The sequence below is a fragment of the Lathamus discolor genome, chromosome Z, assembly GCF_037157495.1.
Source record: "Lathamus discolor isolate bLatDis1 chromosome Z, bLatDis1.hap1, whole genome shotgun sequence".
Taxonomy (NCBI): domain Eukaryota; kingdom Metazoa; phylum Chordata; class Aves; order Psittaciformes; family Psittacidae; genus Lathamus; species Lathamus discolor.
The window spans coordinates 97,461,658-97,476,066 of NC_088909.1; the positions used below are offsets into that span (position 1 = coordinate 97,461,658).

Below are 14,409 nucleotides of genomic sequence, written 5' to 3' on the forward strand. Positions count from 1 at the left end.
AACAAAGAGCTAAGGAAGAAAAATCTCCAAACTATGAAATTCTGGACCATTTCCTTAGTGTCTCGACAGCACTCTGTTTGCCTGCTTAAATTACCGCTTGGCAATCAAGGTTGCATAAGTGTTGGTCCAGTGCCTAGAAAACATATTATTTTAAGAGGACTGTGACCCACCAAGGTCTCTCGCACATCCCTTTTCCCATTTTCAGAAAAAAAAAAAACCAAACTGATTTATAATACACAGTAGCAAGCATTTGCTCATCTTTTTTTTTTTCTTTTTCTAATATTTTAATCTGTTTAAGCCAGGAAAGCTTCATAATGTACAATCTTAAACTGTCAAAATTTACAAAACAAAATGAGTGAGATTTAAAACTGGTCATAACGCACAAATATCCCCATCAGAACTGTATAATACAGACACTATGCGTCCTGTATAGCAAATTTAAACCACAGGTGACTTTGCTATTTTTAGGAAAGTGTGCAAAGAGCTAATAGTACACCTAAGTGTTAAAAGTTATACCATGTAGGCAGGTCTGCTGCTGCTGCTATAAAAAATATACAAGTATAAAATTACTTCTACAAAATCGGTTCATTGATTTTGTTGATTGCAATAAAAAATTAGACTTTCAGAGCTTTCCTCGTGAACAAACAACAGTATTTTGAAACCAGTCACTGTAGCTGTTATTTACACAGGACGAAACATAATTTAGCTAAATCAGAGAGTGGTCAGGAGGACTGCTGTTCCACAACATATATCTGAATGCATAGATACACTGCCTGATGGTGTATTTGTTGAACAGCAGTCACTGTAGCATTGAAAGGTGGGAGGAATGCAGGTGTTTCAAGACAGCCTTCTCGGGCATTACAAAAGATAACCTAAGGACCACAACAGTCATTGAGCTACTTGCAACATCACACATTTCTTTTTGCTGTTTGCACTAACGCACTAGCTAAACACTTACTGGGAAAAGGGGACGGTTCATACACAAAATACCCGATTTGGTTTGGTCAGGAAAGGACAGGACAGGAAAGAAGAGGGAAAAATGTTCTTTTTTTGAGGGGTTAGGGGAGGTTCCCTTTGGCTTTGTCACCTTCCCAGATGGTGAACATGGGCTGGCTGCAGAGGGCTGAGGCAGCCAGCTCATGCTCAGCCACACACACAAGAACACGACAGGTCCTCAGCATCAGGATTCCTCTCTTGTCACTTGGTCCCACACGTGTTGATGTTCTTCCCATTGGCAGCATCCTCCACCAGCGAGATGTGATAGTCAGTTGAAAGAGTGAGGTGGGAAATGCAGCCCACCAGGCCCCGCATGTACTGTCTGTTCGTGTGCAGGGCTATTTCCTTCATGCCACCTGGGGAAAAGGCAGTGATGAGAAACTCTTCACCAGCAAGGGTGTCTGCTCCTGCTTAGCAGCCTGCACACCCAGAAACACCATTAGCCTTCCTAAAGCACCTCAGAGGTGAATCTTAACTTACAGGTTTCTTCGTGGTTTTTTTTTAATACAGCTTTTAAGCATTTGAAAGTACAGAGGAGATAAGCAGGAGATAATAATTTTAAAACTTTAACCCAGAGCTGAATAAGCTTGTGCTCAGGTTCCCACTGAGGTGTAGGGTTTGCACCTGCCACTTGCTGTTTGCCTATGTACCTGCTGGGCGTACCACAGCACCCCATGATGCTGGTCTTTTCTCATACCAGTCCCCCCCATCCCACCCAGGCTGTGCAGGACCCAAGGCTGCCACGTGAAGCCTTCACCCTGAGATGGGCGGAGCTGGAATGCCCTGCCTTGCAGCTGAATCCTGAATGTGAAGGGTGAGCACTCACCTACGTAGAGATCTCCGTTGATGTTTAACTGCCTCATCTTTCCAGGGGATTTACCAGTCCTGGCACCATAATCATCCACAGTTACTTTGCCAGATTGTCCATCCCTGAAACAAAAACAAAACAAACCACTCTCACATATCCAGCCTGTAACCAGGCAGGAGGAGCAGCAGCATCTCCTCCTTGCCAGGAGACCAGGCTGACTCAGTGCTTGGCAGGGTTCATGGCAAAGGCTTGGGACTGATGTTGTGGAGACCCACAGACAGCAGTGTGCTAAAGCAACCCAGACCCTTCAGGGTGCTTTATTTTTTCCAGGGACTGAGATGTCAGAAATCTGCAGTGTGTGTGACACATCTGAGGAGGAGAAAAAAACTGGGAAAGAAGTAAATTGCACTCGTGGGTAAAAGAGGAGGATGGACCGGTTCTGACATGTTAAAAATCAGATTTAATATAAAAAGTAATCAGCAGAAGCTTCAACGGAAGGGAAGAAATAGACATTAGACAAGCTAAGGCAAAACATAGTTATAAACAGTTTTGTTTCTTAGTAGAGCTTTTAGGCCACTTCTATTTTATATATGGTCAATAACCACATTGAAAGAAAAACCACTTGATGAGCTTCTATTCTAACTGAATTTGGTAACAAACTGTGCTAATGTCACCCTGTGATTTTCAGGGACACAATATCTCATGAAGCGAGGGGTGCATGCTTTTCCTGCTGGGCATACTTGCGTCCCATGAGGTAATGAGCTATAAATATGAGTTATATATACACTGCAAGATGTCTGCACCTCCTCCAAATAGAAAAAGTAGGCATACACTGTCCATGCTCCATTGCTTATGCCAGCCCGCAAAATACTCACTGGGGAATTTCAAAATGCAGACATTAAAGAAAAATAGTCTTAACCCAAATGGCATGGGTTTAATAGAATGTCTGTCACAGCCTCAGAGTAGCCCTGTGTGACTTTGGCAGCCTGCCTTGAGCTGTGCCAAGTTGGCACTGTCATCTTTAATACAATAATCTTTGTGTGCATCGTCCTGCAACAGCCAAGTTGCTAACAGTTCAACTCCTAAGAGATGTGAGAGTGTGGAGCTGCAGTGATTCACACCCTATCAGCATCCAAACATGCTAGCCAGCACCTTTAATGGCAGGGCAGCTCTAAAACACCTCCCGTGAAGCACGGCCACTTACCGAACAGCTTTGACTCTGTGCCACCGGCCATCGCTGAAAGAGCCATTCACCATGATGGAGGCAATGCCACTGCCCAAATTATAGCTACAATTAAAGAGAAATTGTAAATTTTACTGCCTCCCATGTAAACAGCAGCTGCTGCCAGGTTGTTCGGATCTCCTTACTCTGTGCCCCACTTGCTCAGCCCCCCAAGCTCCCCTCGTGGCTTAGACCCTGAGGGCAATAGCAGAGCCCTTTGGAAGCCCAGCAGCAATACACTCATTTTGCAGAGCCAGCCATGGAGCAACAGGCAAAACTCACTCCTGTCCAAATCAGAGAGGGTACTACCATCCCATGGGAGCAAGAAGGGGGCCTCTGAGTGGCAGTTCCTCCCCGGACCAAGGGGTTATGAAAGTCAGTGACCTGCAAACCTTTGGCCTAATTTGAGAAAGTAGTGGGAGGTTGCAAACATGGTTAATAAATAAACTATTATAAGAGCAAATAAGCAGACAACCTATAATGGATCTACAAATCATGTGAATTATAAGCAAGGTTGAGACTTGTGATATTAGAAAAGATGAAGTCTAATAACCAAACTCAGGGATAATCACGAAGTTGCAGCTCAGATTATTTCTTTGGGTTTGCTGGTACTAAAATTACTCAGCAAATGTAATGTCCCCATCATGTTTACTCTTAGGCATCTTAATGTCTGGGTCCCAGAAATTTGGGCCAAATTTCATGAAGGGGAAGTAGATGCTACAGCACAGTGAGCTTTTGGGTGCTCAGCTGCCTAAATAAGCAGGGTCAATTAGTCTGAGCCAGCCACTCCTGGCCTTCAGCCAGTACCAAACTAGAGAGATTAAAGCAAACATCATCGTCTCTTCAAACAAGGTTGAGCCTGGAATTAAGTTCCTGGCCAGGGTTAGGTACTTGAGAACAGCATGTTAGATCATGAACAAAATGGTCCTAAACTTGACTCCTCTCCAGACAGTTACATGAGTCTCAAGCAAGCATCTCCTTTTACCCAGGATGCAGATACCAATGTAGATCGAGAGTTACAGAATGTTTGGGTGTTCAGGATTGTATCTAAATGTTAGACCTTTGGTAACAAAAATTAGATTAATATCCCTAACGGAAGGGAATCCCCTACAATAGTGATATAACCTTATACAGACGCAGGGAACAACAGGAAGGATTTACAGGAGCGGTTAGAGTGTACAGAGAACCTACTCTGCTAGGCCATAGAAAAAGGGAAAGAAAAGGTATGTTTTGAATTTCAAACTGTACCAGAATACAGACATATGATTTTGGCCTGCAGGAGAATACTTCTGACCAATTCAAAGCAGTGATATTCTCCTCACCTCACCTCTCAAAAGGTGGAAAGGTAGCATGAAGATCACTCTTTCTGAAATGAGATGATTACTTTTTTTCTGTATTTGTCCTTTCAGCATCTTCTTCGGTGCTTCCTTTCAGTATGCAGTGATAGTTTATGAGAGTTTTAATCTGGGATCTTAATTTTTCACTGCCTAAATGTGTATGGAGGGTACAGATATTTCAATAAAATTCAGCTGTTTTAGTCTAAAACTTCTGTGTATCTTCATCTCTGGGGGATAGCAATAACCCTAATACAAATGCACTGTGCCTAGAAAAAAGACACAATGGAGTGGCCACTTACATATGTTGAATGCGTTCTCAAAGACATTTAAAAAAATGCACCATTTCTGCAAAATCAGTTCCTTGTTTATAAAACAATGAGGAAACTTAAAGAGTTTTTGCAAAGCTAACCACAGAAAATCTTTTAAAAATTAATTTAAACAGAAAGGTGTGACCTGTCTGCATGGTCCATGGTACCAAAAAACAACGAGGTAAGTCATGTAAAAGACAGCTTCAAATTAGCTTAAATGATTAACAAAATCTTTGTCATACAATCAACAATGTCTCACAACAATCCATAATAATGATGGCATTTTTAGTTTGTTATTTCAATATCTGTCTTACACAGCCTAAAAGGGGATCATGAGGAAAGACAGGGCTTTCAAAAGGCAGGAGTCCCAGAAAAGCACCACGCAAAAAGTTGCAGTCTGCCTAGGTTTCTGCAAGGGAGAAAGTGATTCTGGACAGAGAATAAAAGCTTGGCCCCAAATTTCTCAACACTCCCCAGTTTCATCTTTCAGACAGTAGTATTATTTGTTCCTTGTTTAAGGAACAAATAATATAGAGGTTCTGTAGATGGTGACAATAACAAAGCCTGGTGATGGCTGGGTTTGTGTCACGGGTTTGGATATCTGGGGGTCTGAGAAGGTGGGAGCCCTGCTCCCATGTGCATTCTCTGGTGCAGAGTGAGCCTACAGTGATCATGGACGTCAGCATGGTTTTTCACTGACCCCTGCTCTCTCTGTAAACTGTATACCTGATCTGCTTAACTGAGATGACAAGAGCTTCAAGAGGCATGGGGGGGAGTTACTGGTGATACTCGTATACTCATAAGGCGACTTTTAGAAAATCACTTTAAGAAATGGATGTTTTAAAAATTGGGAGGGAAAAGGGGATGGATGGAGCAGGAACGTTGCCAAGCTTGCAGCACATTACCTCTTCAACTCACATCCTTCCCCAGATAATAATGAGACCCATCACTGAACAGAACCTTGAGGATACAATTGTCTCACACTGTACCAAAAGATAAGTAGATATCTTGTGGCAATTCCTTTGAGCCCTTAGTGCATTGTGTGTAAAGCAAATAAGGAGAAAAAATCTACCTAAATATTAATGCTCCATCTTGAAGGCCTAGGGAAATGAAATCACTGTTAGGTCGCATGGGACTGTCTCCCCTCCACATCAAAAGACCATCCTTCATTGTGGTTTTAAACCTCATGAACACATTTGTTCTTGATCCTGATACCCTGTTTAATGTAGAAGAAAGAAATAATAGTAAAATGTTGAAATGGAATTGTCTTCTTTCAAAAAAATCATAAAAGATATATTTCTTCTTCAGTGGTCTTGAGGGTTACTGTCTTGCAACTTGCCTACGTGCTGATGTGTGACGGATGCTGGTTCACATGCCCATTTCCAACATTTTAGAGTGCGAGAGTTGAACTTGTCCCTCCAAAAGCCCAAACACAATAGATACTTTGTTAATCCACACAAGTAAGACACAAATACGAGAAAATCCTTTTTCTCCCAAGCCTAGTAAGAAATTCAATCCAACAAGCAAATTTTGAGAATATTCAGTAGATTGGTGCCCTCAAAAGCCAGTTGAAGAAGCTTAAGGAGGGCAAATCAGGAAGTCCTGGTAAGTAAAATTTATCAAGCTACAGGTGAGGACATCTATGAAGCCTTCTCCAGCCAATAGCCGAAATACAGACAGATGGAGGAATTTCTTGAAACAATCCCAAATTTGCTGGAAGTTAGGCATCTTCTAAGGTACAGAGCAGCCAAAAGGAGATGTAGGTACTTAAATTTCAGTCTAAAGCAGGAGTTAAAATCCTTAATCTCTTTACAGATACAGGCTCTGAATGTCTGCTCTTTGCTCTCAGAAAGCTCATACCAGTCCTTCTCCATGTCAGACATACACTGTGCATGCCATGTCTTTACAGGTTGCAACATACACTCAGATATGATATCAGAGGCATAAACATATGCATGGAAAATGTGTATTTTTCCTGAAATTTAGAAATATGGCAATTACAGCTTAAAACACATAATTATACAACACCCTCCCACATGAGGCTCCTAGCATTATAATGGTTAACAAAGAGAATATTTATGTTACCGGTATATACATTACCTTTTCAGGATATCTGGATTATCGTATGTAAGGTAACTGCGACCAATAAATTGCGGGATTTCAATTGCTTCTGTAATGGCTGAAAAGTAAATAAAAAGTCAGAGATGAGTATCAGATAGCTGACATGGAAATGGAAGTCAAAAAACAGAGACAAGATTGTTTTATTGATACATTCCCATACTGGTAGGTACCTGCCAGTAACACAGAACTGAGCTGAACTTCCCCTGGTTTGCAAAAAGGCACCACCAGTTTGTTCCTAAATGCTGGGGGAGTAGTTGAGGTTGTTGAAGCTGCTGACAGCTACTTGGAGCCTTCATATCATGGGCCTAATGTATTGCTCCACCATAACTGTTAGCGCAGGAAAATAAGAAATATGGGGGGAAACTGATAATTTTATTTTATCCCTGTTTCTACATTCCTCAATTCAATGTGTTGCTCAAGCACCCTCCTGCCAAAGCTTATGCATGAACTACCCGTTGTTCTTAGTCTAAGAAACTCCCCCCTGGTTACATGGAGCATCATATCTAGGAGGCAGCACAGGCAATCTGTGAGCTACCCATTTTCTCCTTTTGTGTATGTGACTTTGCACATCATGGCTGCTGGACGCACCCTGGGGCACAGACTGGGAGGAGACTGTCTCTTAAGAAGGCATAGAGGGTGTCCCTAATCACTTTCATAGAATCATAGAACAGTTAGGGTCGGAAAAGACCTTAAGATCACCTAGTTCCAACCCCCCTGCCATGGGCAGGGACGCCTCACACTAAACCATCCCACCCACGACTTCGTCCAACCTGGCCTTGAACACTGCCAGGGATGGAGCAATCACAGCTTCCCTGGGCAGCCTATTCCAGTGCCTCACCACCCTCACAGGAAAGAACTTCCTCCTTGTATCTAACCTGAACCTCCCTTAAGTTTTAACCGGTTGCCCCTTGTCCTATCACTACAGTCCCTAAGAGTCCCTCCCCAGCATCCTTATAGGCCCCCTTCAGATACTGGAAGGCTGCTATGAGGTCTCCACGCAGCCTTCTCTTCTCCAGCCTGAACAGCCCCAACTTTCTCAGCCTGTCTTTGTATGGGAGGTGCTCCAGTCCCCTGATCATTCTCGTGGCCCTTCTCTGGACTTGTTCCAGCAGTTCCATGTCCTTTTTATGTTGAGGACACCAGAACTGCACACAATACTCCAGGTGAGGTCTCACAAGAGCAGAGTAGAGGGGCAGGATCACCTCCTTAAACCTGCTGGTCACACTCCTTTTGATGCAGCCCAGGATACGGTTGGCTTTCTGGGCTGCAAGCGCACGCTGAAGCTTTCTTATGTTCATTTTCTCACCGACCAGCACCCCCAAGTCCTTCTCTGCAAGGCTGCTCTGAATCTCTTCTCTGCCCAACCTGTAGCTGTGCCTGGGATTGCTCCTACTCAGGTGTAGGACCTTGCACTTGGCAGGGTTAAACTTCATTAAGGCTGGCATCAGCCCACCTCACAAGCGTGTCAAGGTCCCTCTGGATGCCATCCCTTCCCTCCAGCATATCAACTGGACCACACAGCTTGGTGTCATCAGCAAACTTGCTGAGGGCGCACTCAATCCCACTGTCCATGTCACCAACAAAGATGTTGAGCAAGACCAGTCTCAACACCGATCCCTGAGGGACACTGCTTGTTACTGGTCTCAAGTTGGACATTGAGCCATTAATCACAACTCTTTGCGTGCGGCCGTCCAGCCAGTCCTTTATCCACCGAGTGGTCCATCCATCAAATTGATGTCTCTCCAATTTAGAGACAAGGCTGTTGTGTGGGACAGTGTCGAACACTTTGCACAAAAGCAACTGAGACTACATTAAATGCTGTGTGACAGAGGCTGCAAGGCATTCGAGATGCTTCAAATGCCAAATGCTTCCTTGGACATCAGTGAGCTCTGAGCTTGGTACAGCTGTGGTGTATGTACAGCTCCTGGTATGGCAGCATGCATTGCAACCAGTCCTGGAGCTGCTGTACTGCTGCCATGCAGAAGACTTTGGCAAAATAACTCAGATGTGTAATATAAACCACTGAATATCCTTGTTACAGAGCTTTCAGTAGGCTATGAGCACTGGCCTGAACAGATTTTCTTTCACATGAACATCCTATAATTTGCTCCTGATCTTCCATGACTGACTGCTGCATTAATATAAGCCAGTTTTATAAATTCCTTAAAATAGCTGTCTTCATCCTGTTTTCTTCCTGAGAACTAATCCCTTCAATCCACAGCTAATCCCATCTATATAAATTTCAAGCTTTTCAGGGTATAGATGCTGGCTTTCTTTGTGCAATGCAGAGGCTGGCCAGGCTTTAAGAGCTCACTGTAACACAGATATGCAACAATTGGTGTAGTCTGGCAGCCAAAAAACAGCAATATGCAATTTAGTTCTAAGTGCCAAGACAGGGAATTTTAGATAGTGACAAATGCCTGTTTTCATCTGCAGTGAAATCAGGAAAGCTGCCTAATGTGTCTAAAGAAATCACCACAGGCGGTCCACAGCCTGCAGCCTGCCAGCATTGTTGGAAGATTGCAAAAGACATGTTACACTTGGCCACACATTCTTCGCCAGGTCTGACACTTTTGGCAATGGACAGTTTCTGACCATGGTGGATGACAGCAGAGAGTGAAAGGAGCCCTTCTTCATCCATCAGATCCCACACTGGCACTAGAGCCCTACTTCTCCTGCCTTCAGCAGGGAAAGGTGCCTGTGCCATGCAACTGCCCTTGTGCTGCCTCTAGCACTCTGATTTCCACTGTGGAGCTTGATGTACATTTTATCTCTGCTTGCTCTTCTCTATGCTTGTCACTTGCTGCACTGAATTTGATGCTAGAAAACCCAAGTAAATTTTAGCAGCACCCTTGATGCATGCAGAATCTTTGCTGGAACAGGGCCAGTAAGGAGACCTAGGACTAAACAAACACCTTCACCCTGTTCATTGCAATTCAGCAGAGAGGCACCAAAATTCTAATGACAAGTAGGAGTCAGCTCTGATCTGCAGGGCAGCCTGAAGCAGCCTGGCTCTGCTGCTTTGCCAATACAGGCACGAGCTCTACAGCCACTACTTTGCAGATGCTCTGGATGCAGTTTAAAATTTCATCAGAATGAGATTTAAGGATGTACTATATAACACCAGAATATATTTTATTTTATTGACAGAAGCTTGCCAGACTTCATAGAAATTCAGCTCCAGCTTGGTAGAGCAGACACAGACACGCAATGACAGAGCAGTTTTCACATCATTTGCAGTACTTACTGTTTAGGCAGTAACTTCCACACTCTGCAGTGAGTCAGCACAAAACAAAACAAGAACATTGTCATTTTATTTTTCTATAGCATAAAAATGTCTCTTTGTCCAATTTCATCCCCACTTTTCTGCAAATATGTGATCCTCACTTCCCATTTGGATAAGCAACTATAACCACTTATGAAGGTAGCATGTTTTGCCTCAAGTATTTATATCTGCCTGCTCAATATACACAAAGGTGCACACAGGTAGGACCAGCATCAAACTCCTCTGCTAGTCCTAGTTTTCAAATCCCAGTGATTCACCTTGGTTTACCCAGGGATCAATTCTATCCAGAGGAAAGCAGAAGTTTAGCAGTTTGCTGTGCTACTCGATCTTACAATTAAATATAAAAATACCTTGAACACTCCCCATATTTTGGATAGAAAATATAAACCATAGTAATACACGTGAATATTCTATTGAATCCTCAGCTAACAATACACTACAATATGAATCAGTATTTCATATACTTCATACCAGCATCATTTTAATTGAGTTTTATAAGTGGCATGTATAATTTTGGAGAATTAGGTGCAATCCCTCAGAAACACTTATTTTCTTTTCAGGATGTGGAGTTATAGCAGCCCACCAGCCTCTCACACACCAGCCAAGTGCACTAACCAAAAGCCCTCTTCTGAAATAGAAACAGAAGCGGACATACACATGCATCCTGTCTTAGCTATGCTACTGAAGAGAAAGAGGTAAGAATCCTGAGAAATCTGCTCCAGATTCATCAAGGCTGTTGTGTTCTGAGGTTCAGGAGCAGCCCCCATGCTCCCTGCATATCCATCAGCAAAAACCTGGATTTTCAGTGGCAGCTGAGGCTGCACAAGTGGAGGGGTGTTGAGAGGCACCTGAACAGCAGCCACAAGGAGCGGGAACATAAGACAGGTGACTTGTGCTTTTGGATACACTTAAAAGTCAATAAAAGTTGGATTCACATAGGAAGCAACACCCAGGATCCAAAGGCACAAGGCAGTTCAGACTGCCTCTAGAAGCCTGAACACCCATTTGGGGTACAACAGGGAGGAGAGCCTGAGCAGCAGCACTGGCAGCTCAGCACACTGCTCTCAGTGCGTAGCACAGGTCAGAAACAGAGGAGCTGTCAGAAGCAGTGCACAGGAGCTCATCAAACATGCAGGCAGTCACATACCCAAGCTGCAAACCGTTCGCTCTCCCTGACTCCCCTGGAGACCCCATAATGCTGCAGATACCATCTTGAATGCAGGAGCTTAGCGCCCTGTACATACCTAGAAAGCCGAAACCACAATCCTTCCTCCTCCCCACAGAGAAGCCAGGATAAATGACATTGTTCCAGCTATTAGTTAGACCACAGTAACGTAAGTGAAGGGATATCTTGCATTGTATTTTAATAAAATGTTTTTGTTCTAAGATACTTTAATTTCTGAAGGAAAGGCCAATCTATTCATCAAAATTTAACCAAAACCACTACTTTAAACTCTGAAGTTTGTGCCTGTGAGAAATGAAGGAGTGGGTGAAGACAATAATGTCACTTAGCTCTTTTGAACAGAGTTTGCTATTACATTATAAAACCTTCCCTCAGGAATTTTACAAGATCAAGCCTGACAGAAGGGAAACATCTCCATCTAGTGGAATAACCCAAAGCACATTTTTTTTTAACGCACGGAATCTGAACACTTCCCTGAATTGGAAGTTTGAACTACTATAGTGACTGATGAAAGAAGAATAATGTGCATCTGAGCAGGTTTTCCTCCTTGGTGGTCTCCATCAAGGTAGGGTATGTGCAGAAGGTGAAATTACCATCATAGTAGTCAGTATCTAAAAAAAGAACTAGACCTTTCTGTATATGGGAACAGCATCATTTGTGAGCCCTAGGGAGGATAAAATTACAAGGCTTATCGATGCTCATGCTTCAGGATGTAATACAATCACTGGCTTGAGAACACTGGCCAGAATTCCCCCTTTGTACCGGACTGCATAATTAGGGATGTATATGAAGTGTTCAGTATTGGCTACCATGAGCAACCAGATACCAGGCTGCTATCTACGGCTCATAGCTCTGTGCTTGGATAACAGTTACCACGTTCCTAAATAACAAAATGAATTCTTCTCTGGGTACATGGAATGTGCATGGATGCAAAGGAAGCTCTGGCCTCCAAGTTTTCTATTTCGAGGGATGTGTGAAACAGCAGTTGTAGGTGCTAAATCTCTCTTATTTTTACGATCAGCTCCGATCTCTGGATTGAAACACCGTCTTTGTTACCTTTTTGGCAGTGTTGACCATCGAAGCCCAGGGGACAGTCACATTCATAGCTGTCCTTCTTGGGGACGCAAGTGCCTCCATTTGCACATGGTGAGCTCACACATGGGTGGACAGCATTTGCTAGGTTGATTCCAAAGGTGAAATCCTGTTTCACATCAATTGTCCGGTCATTCAAGATAATCTATTCATTAAAAAAAAAAAAAAAAATTATGAAGAAAATAAAAAAAGGAAAACACACACTAAAAACTTCTGAATTCTCAGTATTGTACTGCTTGTTAGAACAGTTCTCCAGAACACTTCAGAGTTCACCTTCAAAACTTAGTGAAAACCCTATTTCTAGTAATGTGTGTTTTTCAAGTCACAGATGTCCAACTCATTCTGTTGTTCACCCAGGCCCAATGGAGATTAATATCTTTTGTGTTTTGTGACAACAAAGACAAAGGCAACCCCCATATGGGATGAAACTGTGTGTGGTAGGACAGTAAAATCATATAAGCACGCTGAGGAAAAGCATTTCTGAGATCAGGAAACCCCCAGGAGACAAGTGTTGACAACAGAAATGCTAAGCAGAACAGCTTGTTTTTCACATTTTCTATGGCTTTCTAGTATCATATCTTGCTTGAAAGATATGAAAGAAGCCAAAGTTAAGATGGATTAAAACATAATTAATGATTTCACAAAACCATTTGTATATAAACTGAAGATAATTGTTAAATGTTGGGATTTTTCCAATGTGCCAGCAATGTATGTTCTGCAGTATAAACTGACATTTGTATGATCTCAGCTGGTATCTTGGCAGAGAGGTTACATGTGCATATGCTTCTGATCTTGGCTACATCAAAATAAGAAGTTCATTTTCACGAACAAATAGATTTTAAGGCCGGAAGTGAGAATGGCAATAGTTACTCTAGTTCCTGCGTAACTCAGATGACACATCTTAAAGGATCCTACTAGGAGGAGGGGTTGGATCACGTATATACTCTGTTTGAAACTGCACTAAACAACTCCAACAACAGAAAGACATCCAGTCCTGCTGAAAAGATAGATCAGTGAAGACTTCACTACCTTTTCAGCTTCTTTGTAAATTCTGGCTATATTGTTTGAAAGGTTAACAAGCCCCCATTCCTAAAAAATGTCTCATTTCTTGGCTTAAACTTGTCTTCAGCTTCCAGCTATTGTCTCTCATTGTGCCTTTTTCTGCATCATTTCAGAGACAGGTACTTAAGGAAATCTCATTAAGAACTAGTAGACCACAATAAAGTCATTTCTTAGCCTTTTTCTTTTAGTAAACTAAAGAGATTGACATCTTAGATATTTCTGTACAAGGCATGTTTTCAAGTAGTTGGTGGTGTTTGTACCTCTATTTCCATACAGTTCTTCAAAATCCTGCCATGAATAAACACAACAGTCAAATAAGAGTCTCCCACTGCACAAAGGCAGGCAATACTCTTTCTCGATATCCCATTCATTCAGACCTTTGAGAAGGCAAACCCACCTTCCTAACTATATCACAGAACTAAGGGTTCGCATTCAGAATTTCCCAATACTTAAGAATGCCTCTGTAGTCTACGGTACAACCCCTCACCTTGTAAGTGTGACCTATGTTAACTGCTCCTACACTATCTCACTCTTCAAAATGCACTGTATTTAGTCAAGCCCACTTTTCCAATTATGTTTGTGTGACTGACCTGTTCCCATCACTATTACAGAGTTCCCCAGTTTTCTTGAGCTTCATGTTCTTTGCTGGACAGCTGACAAAGATGAAAAATGTTTGATCAAGTGATGAAACCGTTTGCACTGAACTGCAATTACCTTTTTGCCCTTGATCAGTTGTTGTAAGATGCATTACTAAAGTTTTTTATTTGTTGAATAAATCTGATGCAATAATTCACTCATTTAAACCTCTGACAATTCAGTGACAATAATTCAGCTTTATCTGAATAATTTTAAGTATGCCTAAGGAGTGTAAAAGGCAGTTCAGTTTGAACTCTCTTCTGATTACTTATTAGGACTTATTATGATTTTACAGATTCATTCTCTGGACGAGAACTGCATGCAGGCACAGCTGATGCCACCATATATCATCCCTAAT

General features: G+C 42.4%; 1 protein-coding gene across 2 annotated transcripts in view; it reads right to left on the reverse strand.

Moving 5' to 3' along the window:
• Window positions 1–257: 257 nt before the first annotated feature.
• Window positions 258–14,409, reverse strand: part of EGFLAM (EGF like, fibronectin type III and laminin G domains) — an 83,483-nt gene continuing 69,331 nt past the window's right edge. The window contains exons 18-24 of one of the 2 annotated variants that reach the window (XM_065662810.1): window positions 12,318–12,498; window positions 10,040–10,063; window positions 6,772–6,850; window positions 5,744–5,887; window positions 3,009–3,092; window positions 1,823–1,926; window positions 258–1,352 (exon numbers count right to left, since the gene is read on the reverse strand). In XM_065662810.1, coding sequence (XP_065518882.1) covers window positions 1,198–1,352; window positions 1,823–1,926; window positions 3,009–3,092; window positions 5,744–5,887; window positions 6,772–6,850; window positions 10,040–10,063; window positions 12,318–12,498 — 771 coding nt within the window. In that variant the 3' untranslated portion in view covers window positions 258–1,197. The remainder of the gene's footprint in view (window positions 1,353–1,822; window positions 1,927–3,008; window positions 3,093–5,743; window positions 5,888–6,771; window positions 6,851–10,039; window positions 10,064–12,317; window positions 12,499–14,409) is intronic. The other variant, XM_065662811.1, reaches the window with a different exon arrangement.